Here is a 9,945-nt window from a genome sequence, read left to right as displayed (position 1 = left end):
GCCGGAAGCGGAAGTCGGCGCGGCCGCCTCCACCGCGCGGCGAGGGGGCGGGGCGAGGGCGGGGCCACCGGGCGGCCCGGGCCGAGGGTCGCTGCGCGGACGCCTGGGTGCGGGGGACCCCCGCCCACCCCCCGCCGACGGGGTCGCGGACGAGCAGCAACAGGGACCACGAGGCCGAGGTACAAGAAATAGGGACTTTAATGAAGACGATTTCCCTTTGGTATCATCGCGACCCGTGGAGACGCGCGAACGACACGGAAAGGCCGGGACAGAGACCGCGGAGACCCAGACTCGCAGCGGCAGGACGCGCTCCGGGCGCTCCGCGAAGGGCCGGCGAGGCGGCCAGGCCCCGCCGCTGCAGGAGTGAAGCGGCTCGCACCCGTGGGGCCTCCCCGCCTCGCTGCCGTCCTGGCTCGGGACCCCTCCTGGAGCTCCGCGTCTAGGCCGGAAAGGAGATGCTGGGGGCCCAGCCGCCGCCCAGGCCGGGCGGGAGGAGGAAAATGCCGATCATTGTAAAAGGCTTTGAAAAGTCAGAGGTGACGTGTACACGTAATTGATTATTGTCATTTGCCACGGAAAACACATGAGGAAAATAAATCTACAGCCCTAAAATATATGCATAAAAAATAAAAATAAATCCCTTCCCAACTCTACAGATGGTATTTGGGGATTGTCCACTGCTTTCTTCTGCCTCCACAGATGCCCCTGGGAAAGATACCAGGTCAGGAGGACTGAATCCAGTCCCTGCCACCGCCCCACCAACACCCCCCCCCACCCCGAAGAGAGGAGGGTTGTAGGACCCAGGGCTATGCTTTGGCTGTAGAGTGTAACATGCATGCAACATGGGGGAGGGGGACGAACGACACAGACTTAGGAAATGTATGTACAGACCCCTTGGGTGAGGGGTGCCCCCTGGCCAGGAGGCACTGAGCAAGGGAGGGGTCCATCTCCCCGCTGGCCAGGAAGGGGGCTCTGAGGCAATATCTAAGGGTTGCCTGTCCCCGGGCGGAAGGGACAGCTAACATTCCTGCCTCTGTTCTCCCAACCTCAACTGGAGGGGGGTCCCAGAAGCCAAGAAGATGTCAGTACCCCCACCCTCGACCTCAGGGGCTCAAGAACTCTTTGCATAAAATATCTTCAGACCTAGGAGATGGTCAAAGGCACAAAGTTTAACCACTGGGAGTGAGGGTTGTTGAAAGGGGTCTGGGGTACCCTGAGCCCAGGGGTAGACCAAAGGTGTGATTCATCCCCCTTCCTTGGAAAGGTGACTGCCCCCATTAAAGCCTTTCTCACTTCAAGGAGACACACTGCCCACGCCTCAAGCACCCACCTTCTTGGGAAAGGGGGTATCAGATTGGCACAGGAAAGGCCCAGGGAAGGGAGCCACTCTGTTCAATAATACTTTGGTAAGGTTCTGGAAGAAACAGGATTCTACCCCCAGCTTCTGACAAACCCTCTCATTCAGTGGGTGCTGAGCCATGTCCGCACTATCCCCAGCTCCAGCACAAGGCCAAGCCCACAGAATGCTCCCACATGAGGTCCTGAGAATCAAGGAGTAGGGAAGAAGGGGTGGGAGGGCCCCTTCGGGGAGAAAGCACTGCGATGGTCACAGCTTCCGCTCCACGGGCTGCTGGAGACACAGTTCACTGCCCGCAGAGATGATGGGCAGGTGATTGTCCACGTGGTAGCTGATGAGGTGACTGACACTCTCAAAGCGGTGGTCCTTTGTCCGAACCTGAGCAGCAGGAAGGAAGGGGTTAGTTCAGGCGCAAAGTCAAAGGCTGCAGAAAGGAGACAACTATACTGCGGGATGAGGAAGGGGAAGAAGACCGGGAGGACTGTCCACCCAGGCCCCCGAGATTTCTCGAAAAGGGGGTCCCACAGCTAGCTCTGGCAGCAGGCCGAGAGAACATCAGGACCAGAAATGGAGAAGCTGAGGGATACCACCTCTCCTGACCTGTTAGGTGGCCCGTCTCAGAGGAGGACACCCACTCCGAGAAACCTGGGGCAGGGAGATGGGGACTGCTGTGGAGAAGAGCCCAAAGTCAGGAGGGACAGCGGGCTGGCGACAGGACGCCAGGTTGAGCCCTGAATCCAGAGGGGCTATGGAGGCCCCTCCGTCCTCTTGCAAAAGGAGATTTGGGGTTTCTAGGCCCCAGGCCTCCGACGCCGGGCGCCGGGCACCACCACCTCTCCGGGAGGGTTTCCTCGTTTGTCAAGATGGGCTCAGGCAGGCTGAACAGCGTCAAGCTCAGATGGAGAACTGAGGGCCGAGAGGAACAGAGCTCGGGCCCAGGGCTGTGTGAAGGGAAGGACGCCGTCCTGCCGGGAAGGGGGCTGCACAGGCGAGCCAAGCAGGGAAAGGGGGCGGCAGCGAGGGGAGACCGGGGCTCGGCGGGAGCGCGCCGCAGCGCCCCCCAACACGTGGCCCCACACCACTCACCACGCCCTCTGGGTCCACCAGCAGCAGGTGCTTGGGCTGCCCGCTCTGCAGGCCGGTGAGCACGTACTGGCCCGGGCTGCTCGCGCTCTCCCGCACCAGGAAGTCCCCGTGCAGCTGCAGCAGCGCCTCGGCCTCCCGCCGGCTCAGCTTCCCGTGGAACCAGGCCTCCCCTCGGAGCTGCTCAGCCATGGCCACCGCCTGGGGGGGCGGAGGCACCCGAAGGGCATCTTCGAAGGGCTCTGGGGGTTCAGAGAGAAAGGGCTGAGAGAGGCCACTGGCCCAACACAGGCCGGGACGCACACCTTCCCAGAGGGGAGGGCAGAAGAGCAGGAACCGCGGGGTAAGAGGGAGGCGCAGAAAAGGAGACAGGAGAACTCACTCATGTCAAAGAGGTCTCGGGGCGTGCTGCCATTGACCGCGGCACTGGGAGGCCCCGCCCCACCCCCTGCCTGCCGGGCCTTGTCCAGGTTCTGCACATTGACGTAAGAAGGATCGTCAAAGAGCTCTTTCCCTGCTAAGGAAAGGGCAGCGTCACAGTGGCCCCAGCCCCGCCTCCTGCGCCCGGACTCCGCCCCTCCCAGCTCCCTTCACACCTGGGCAGGGTGGCGGAGGTGGCATCTGTTTGCGGGTTTCCGGGTCTGCCCCCACAGGCTGCCCCACCGGCTGCGAGGACAAAAATAAGATGAGACCAGAAGCCCGGGCCGGCCACTCCCATCCTGGGCCCCAGCCCACCTCCACCCAAGCGACTCACCAGTGTTGCTCCCAGGTGGCTGGAGGTCTGGCCAACAGGTGGGGGGGGTCGAGCTGCCCCAGGGGCTCCTTCCCGAAGCCTCATGTCCACCACTCCCCCAAGAGGGGGTTCCTTTCCCGGGAAGTCATTATAGTACTGGTGGCCAGGTGGCTCTTCCTCTTCCTCATCCCAAGCCGAGCCATCAAAACCGGCCATCCTGAGAGAACAGGTGGGAGGGGCACAGGCAGTGGTCACAGGCCGGGCACTTCCTGCAGGCCAGGCCTGAGGTGGGCTGTTTCCTATGCACAGTCAACCCTCAAGGTAGCCCCACAAAGTGGCTGTCACTTCCCTCTCCGGTGACAGAGCAGAGAGATGAGGGTCGGAGGTGCAGAAATTTGCCTGTGGTTTCCCAGTTAAAGGTGATGGACCTGAGCTGCAACACCAGATTTGATTTTAGGGTTCATGGCCTCGATTATCGTGCTGCCTCCCCAGACGGAGGGGAAGCAGCAACACAAGAGAGCAAGAAGAGCCGCGTTCCAGAGCGCCAAAGTCTCCTCTAAATGCTCCACAGCTAGCGGCCTCGAGGGGACAGAGAAAGGCAGAGACCTCAGGAGGAAGACATCCTCCCTCTCCCAAGTTCGTGATGGCTCCTGGGGGCAGGAGAATGAAAAATTACGGATGGAGAAATGGGCAAGAGAGGCCGACAGGCCGGCAGCACAGGAGCGCGGGCCGCGAGAGGAAGAGTGGGCCCACAGCAGGGCAGGGCCTGGCCAGACTTTCCCACCGGCCGCAGGAAACCTAAGAATAGCAGGAAGGGGGAAACGGGCCTGCAGGTCGTCCCCCGACACTCGCCGGGCCCCCGACCCTCTCAGCTCGAGTCTGGGCAGTGGAGCAGATCCGCTCTCTCGGCCGGGGCCCGGGGGCTCGGGGCCACTCCGCCCCCTCCGCACCCACTCACCTGTCATGAGGGGTGACCAGCTTGGGCGGGTTCCTGAGGTACTGTTTGAAGCGCAACTCGAAGGCCTGCCCGATGGTGCTGATGACGTCCTGAGCCAGCCCCTCGGGACACTCCAGGATGTGGCAGGCTGGGGACACAGCGGAGGCGGCCCGTGAGCCCCGAGGCGGACCACTGGGACAGGCACTGCCGCGGGGCCCTCATCTTCCCGGCCGGAGCCCCCAGTTAGCTCCCTGGGTCCTGCTCACCTGCCTCCCGGACAGCCGGCCCCACCCAGCTCCCCACCACGCCTCACCTCTCTGATTCACCGGGTCTTTGGCAACATAGGCGACGTACTCAGCTGTGTCCTGGGGTGGGCAGGGTCAGAAACAGCCCCTTAGCTCAGTTTTATGGCCCACCTCGCCCCCGACCCCCAAAAGCCCAGGCCCTCCAGACACTGCCTCGACCCCAGCGTGGCCTCTTCTCTGGCCGCCGCAGGCCCTGCTCTTCCCCCGTCCACCCTGTTTCCCAACTCACCGGGTCTCCACCGGACGCAAACGAGATAGACTGCATGTGGTGGTTGGCGATGATCTGAGGGTCAGGGCAGGGGCCAGGGAAGGGATGGGTCAGGCAGCCTCGGGGCCCAGCTGGGCGCCCCCAGCCCCCGCCCAAGCCCCAGACTAGTCAGACCCACCCTTCTGGCTTCCTAGCCCTGGTGCTCCTAAGCTCCTCCGTCCTGTCTTAGCTCCTGGCCCTCCTGGCAGGGCTTCTGGCCCCCTCGCCCGACCCCACCAACCTGTTTGCAGTCTGCGGCCATGAGGTTGAGGCTGCTGGTGGAGACGGTGAGCGTGATCGGCATCCCGGCAAACTTCAGGTTACTCCTCCCCAGGATGGAACTGAGCGGGCGGCTACAGGGCTAGCCAAAGATCCGAGGGTCTCAGAAGCCGGGGGTTCCCCACACCAGAAACCCCCACCCTCTGTCTTTTGGCCTTGTCCCCACACGTCCCCATGCTTGTCTTCGCCAACTCCCCCACATTTCCCAACAGCACCCCCAGCCCCATTGGCCCCAGGTACCTTTCTCCTCCTCGTCGCCCCCTTGGCACCGGGCACAGCATCACACACCAGGCTGATGGCCTCCCTGGCGAGAAAGGGGTCCTCAGACGCAGAGCCTGTCTCCTGCTCGGCTGGGGTGGCCACAGGGCAGGGGGAGGGGAGGACCAGGCCAGACTCCAGGGGCACTCCAGGCTCTTTGTCGTGGTGGATTGAATTAAGGGCCTTTAATATTTGATGACACGGAGAGGCCACTTCCTGGCTGATTGGGTTAGGGCCTCCGTGGGTCTGGCCCCACCTCCTTCCAGCTACCAAATGAATGTCCCGTGGCCTTCCCAAAGCCAGCAGCAACCTTCCATCCACCCCGTCCTGCACTCAGGCTCCAGCTGCCAGCTGCTCTGCCACCTCCCCCACAACCCACAGGACTGGAAAAGTGAGCGGGATCCAGACCAGAGGCGCCTCTTTTCATCCAGACTTACTCACTCCCCAAACTCTCTATCCCTTTTACCTAAAGCTAAGCCGTGGCTAATAAGCCACCAAGACCCACTCCCCTGCTCCCCTCACTAATCCAGGGCGCTTCCCCCCACCCCGCCCCGTCCCCCCTCCCCGCTAACCTGGTGACCTGGGTGCGGGTGTTGAAGTCCAAGGCGCGCATTGACTGCAGAACCTCCACGCAGCCCATGTACTGAGGGAGGGACGGAGGGGAGCAGTCAGCCGCCTCCCCCCACCCCTCCACAAAGAGCCCTGGGCCTTTTCCCTACGTGCTCCCTAAAGGAAGAATAAAGACGAAGAAGTTTTGCCTGCTGCTTGCGGCTACGCCCCACAAGGCCCCACAGCATGCAAGACCACAGGAAAGGAGGAGCGGGGAAGAGGGCAGGCTGGGAGGGCCTGGGCGCCTGGGAAGAGACTGTGGAGGGCAGTGACAGGCACTGCGGGGGGCGAGGGGGGGTGACATCCACAGAGGGGGGAGGCTGGAGGACGCGATGGAGGCCCACTCATTCCCACACTAAGGGCCAGCGGCGGCGCGTGCTGGGCTTTGTGCTAAGCATGGCAGGGTGGGGGTGGTCACCAGAAGGAAGGGGCCCGGGCAGAGCTGGAAGGGGGGTGCGCAGAAGCGGAGGAGCAAGAAAGGTATGAGAAACAGGACCCTGAAACCAAGGGCGGTGCTGGGAAGAGCAGAAACCAGAGGCTCCAAAAAAGCCCCAGTGAGACAGAGGGGTCTGGGAGGGCGGAGGGCGGAGGGCATGGCGGGACGTTCACTCACCCGAACCAGGTAGGAAACCCCGGGTCCCATGACTTTGTCGTTGGGATGCAGCCAGCCCCGTGTGGGCTTATTGACAAAGCTCCCGTGGCGCGTCCACTCCTCGCCCCCCAGCTGGCCGCCTTCCACCCGAGTCCTGCGCCCGCCGCCTCCACTCAGCTTGTTCATGTCCTGGAGGAGGGGCGGGGGGCCTGAGTCTGGCGCGGCCACCCCTCCGGGCCCCTCCCCATCCTCAGCTGCCCTTCCTGGCTCCCCCTTTGGCCCCGGGCGCCCCCCGGCTGGGTTGGCCAGCTTCAGGTTGCTCATCCGGGGGAAGAAGGAGCACAGGGTAGTGGGACTGTCATCCCCGGGCAGAGGTGGCAGGGTGGGCCCCAGAGACGAGGCTGATGGGGAAGGCGGCTCCTCCAGTGGGGAAGGCCCTGAAGCCCCCTCCTCCAGCGATGACAGAGACTCGTTCCGGAGTGGGTTGTACTTGGACTTGGGGGGCAGGAGATCCATGGCTGCTGCTGGAGGGAGGCTGCTGCCCAGCCCGGCCCCCCTGCCAGTCCAGGCAAGGGGGCCAGGCAGGGGGCATCCCCAGGCCCTTAGTCTGACCGGACCTCTAGGGCCCAGGGATCTCAAGGATCCTGGAGAGGGAGAGGGACAAGTGGCGCCAGCGCCCCCCGCTCAGACCCAGAGAGTTTCCGGCCCCATCCCCGCCCAGCGTGGAGCCTCTTCTCCAGCTGCAGAGAGAACAGGCTGGACCCCGAGCTGCCTTGCTCCTCCCCAGGGGCGGAGCGCTAAGACCGGAGACCAATCCCGGGGACAGTGCTGACTCACAGGCTGGAAGGGGCTAAGCCCCCAGCACAGCCACAGCCCCAAACTCGGGCTGGGATGGAGCTCCCTCCGCGCACCCCCCCCCACCCCGCCCCGCCGCTGCCCCCAGACAAACCACCAGTAATCTGGGGAGGAGGAAAGTAGGGGTGGGAGGGAAGGATGTGGGAACGAGAAAGAAAGGAGGGAAAGAGGAGGAGGTCTGGATCAATCCACACAGGACGCCGGCAGGCCAGAGGGAGCAGGAAGCTGTGGGAGGGTAGGGGGAGTGAGAGAGGAAACAGGGAGCTGCAGGTGGAAAAGGGAGGGGACCCCTGAGCTCAGCACTTCCCTTCCTGTCCTGGTGGAACACTCAAACGCCCCCTCCTCCAGGCCACCCCCCCCCAACACACTACCGCACGGTGGGGGGGGGGGGATTGGCCCCAGGGAATCTGGGCCATTAGCACCCTCTGCTACTGCAGCTGTGGGCAGGAGGTTGGGAAAATGGGAAAGGATGGACGAGGTCCCAGCGGACACAGAGAGGGGCGGAGAGGAAGAGCAAAGCTGGAGAAGTGAGAACAAAGTCCAACCTGGGCGGTGCACCAGGGCAAAGCTGGGGCAGAGGACTGGCTGATGCAGCCCTCCCACAGCACCCACCAGGCCAAGGAGCAGCAGCCCCCAGGCAAGCACTTCTCTGTGGCCCCTTCCACAGGCCTAGTCAGCAAAGCAAGCTGGCAGGGGCGGCTGGCTGGTTCGCACTCCTCCTCCTGGAGTGGGGACAGGGGAAGTTGCCTAGGTCCACCACGGAGCACAATGCCCCCCAACACCAGGGGCAGAGTCTGGCTGGAGGAGGCGGAAAAGTGAAAGCGTTCTCCAGGAGAAGTGGGGGCTGCAGGCCAGGAAGGGACCGAGGGAGCAGCAGACAAGGCTGTGCCAGGGAGGCTGGGGCTGGACACGGGGAACAACCCCAGCCATCCCTTCCACACCCGGCTCCCAGACACAGCTCCGCTGGAGGGGCCATGGAGGAACCAAACAATTAGTTGAAGATACACAAGACCCCCTGGCTCATCTGGGGATTACCTCCTCTTAAACTGCAGAAGATACAAAGATGCAGACTACAACGACTGGTAATACTAACACTTAAATGGTGTTAGATACACAGCTAACTCTCCCCTGGTCTCAGTCACTCCATTTCCTCAGGCCTTCAGCGCTCAGGCCCAGAGAGATGGAAGAAGGGGTTCTGCCCTGGCCTCGCATGCCCAGCACGCAGGACAGGACGTCCTCGTCCTGCGGGAGCCCGCACGGACCAGTCAACAGGTGTGGGCGCTTTAAATCTGCATAGGAAAGGGGACTGGGAGTCGGGGTGCCTGGGTGTGGGGGAGAAGCTGCTCGCGGCAGCTCGGGCCAGCAGGGAGGAGGAGGCAAGTAGCAGGAAATGGCGAAAGCCTCAGGAATGTTTCCAGAAGGGAAGGCTGGGCGAGCGGGACCAGGAGGAGTGCCCAGGCGAGAACTCTGGATGGGGGGAGGGGAAGAGCCAAAGAAACGACGGAGACTGGGGAGTCCAAGAAAAATTAAAATAAAATAAAAATCAAACAGCAAAAAGGTCACTGTCCCCTCCACCCACGCCAAGCCACCGTTTTCTGGCCGCAGAGAACTTTCGCTCCTGTCGCACCCGCGGGTCACGCCAGCAAACCCACGGCCCTACCAGCTCCCGAGGTGCGGGTGTGAGACCTACAGCTGTCTCTGGGGCGGAGTCGGTCCTGGGCAGGGAAACCAGGAGCAGGCCTCCGTCCCCCTCTAGCGCCCCACCCCAAGTCCTGGCAGGGGGCAGGGGAGGCGGAGGTCGGCCCCGGCCCTCGCGCCGCTCAGAACCGGGGCACCTGGACGTCCCACCCGCCGGGCCAAGAGCGCTCGGGACCGCCGGGCCCGAGGCCCACGCGAGAAAAGGGAACTCTGTCTGCCAGGGCCCTGGGGGCCCAAGACGGCGCTTCTGAGGGGGCCCGGGTCCCACTCGGGGCGCTCCCGAGGGGGCGTGGCCCCAGGTCGCGTGCACGCGGGGCTTCCCGGAGGCCAGGCTCCCGCTCGGCCGACCGGGTCGGGAGGGGGCGGGGCTTCGGGCGGGGCTGGGGGCGGGGCCTCGCGCGCCCGGCCCGGCGGCCGAGGGGCGGGGCCCCGGCCTTCTGGGAGTCCGGCTTCGGGACGGACCCGTGGCCAGGAGGCGGGGTCTCGGGGAGCTGGAGGCGCTACCGTCCGGTTTCCCGCAGTAGGGCTGGGAAGCGTGTCCGGGGGTGGGACTTCCAGGAAAGCTGGGCGGCAGGGTGGGGTCGTGGACAATAAACAGAAAACAAGTCGGGGTTCGGGGCGCCCCCCTGAAGATGGGGGGTGGGACTTCCGGGGAGGGGGTCGTAGGGGGCGGGACTTACAGGTCCATACCGGAAGTAGGGTCCCGGGAGAGGGGTTCCGGGGTGGAGGAGTGGGTCACCTAAGGAGAGGGAGAAGACCCAACTCACCAGGGCCTCATGGAGTCTCCGCACCGCACCGCGGCTCGATTTGGTTCCGGATCACGCCACTGCCCTCTCAGGTGGCCGTTCCAACTTTCTCCCCGGCCGGGCCTCCCTGAACAAACTTTATTGCACTCACTTCCGGCCTCACTAACCCCTGACCCTGCACCTCAGCGTCCCTCCTTCAGCCGGCCCACTTTCCCGAATCCGCCAATGGCAGCGCGAGAACGCGCA

The 9,945-nt window shown here is 63.9% G+C and overlaps 1 protein-coding gene across 6 annotated transcripts; it reads right to left on the bottom strand.

Moving 5' to 3' along the window:
- Positions 1-180: 180 nt before the first annotated feature.
- SHC1 (SHC adaptor protein 1) lies at positions 181-9,941 on the bottom strand. Of its 6 annotated transcripts, none has more exons than XM_082703597.1 (13): positions 9,721-9,941; positions 6,422-6,589; positions 5,772-5,842; positions 5,182-5,245; positions 4,904-5,023; positions 4,645-4,698; positions 4,424-4,475; positions 4,132-4,258; positions 3,195-3,390; positions 3,037-3,106; positions 2,823-2,954; positions 2,444-2,682; positions 181-1,735 (listed from the first exon to the last, which is right to left on the bottom strand). In XM_082703597.1, exons 2-13 carry the CDS (start codon positions 6,584-6,586, stop codon positions 1,607-1,609), a joined length of 1,419 nt encoding a protein of 472 aa, XP_082559723.1. In that variant the 5' UTR covers positions 6,587-6,589; positions 9,721-9,941; the 3' UTR covers positions 181-1,606. The 6 variants fall into 6 exon arrangements, with proteins under 6 accessions (XP_082559723.1, XP_082559722.1, XP_082559721.1 ...); XM_082703596.1 differs by having other exon boundaries at positions 2,823-2,957; positions 9,721-9,920; XM_082703595.1 differs by lacking the exon at positions 9,721-9,941 and adding an exon at positions 8,946-9,318.
- Positions 9,942-9,945: the final 4 nt, after the last annotated feature.

This window comes from Mustela nivalis (assembly GCF_964662115.1).
Source record: "Mustela nivalis genome assembly, chromosome: 16".
Classification (NCBI taxonomy): Eukaryota; Metazoa; Chordata; class Mammalia; order Carnivora; family Mustelidae; genus Mustela; species Mustela nivalis.
This window is presented reverse-complemented; position numbering and strand designations above follow the sequence as displayed.

Bases quoted from the DNA above. Each gene is read 5' to 3' on its own strand.
- SHC1 (XM_082703592.1), bottom strand. From the start codon at position 6,916: ATGGATCTCCTGCCCCCCAAGTCCAAGTACAACCCACTCCGGAACGAG. The intron at 5,246-5,771 runs GTTAGCGGGGAG...CTTTCTCGCCAG, and splicing joins ACCCGCACCCAGGTCACCAG to GGAGGCCATCAGCCTGGTGT. The intron at 4,259-4,423 runs GTGAGGCGTGGT...CTGTGTCCCCAG, and splicing joins AGACCCGGTGAATCAGAGAG to CCTGCCACATCCTGGAGTGT.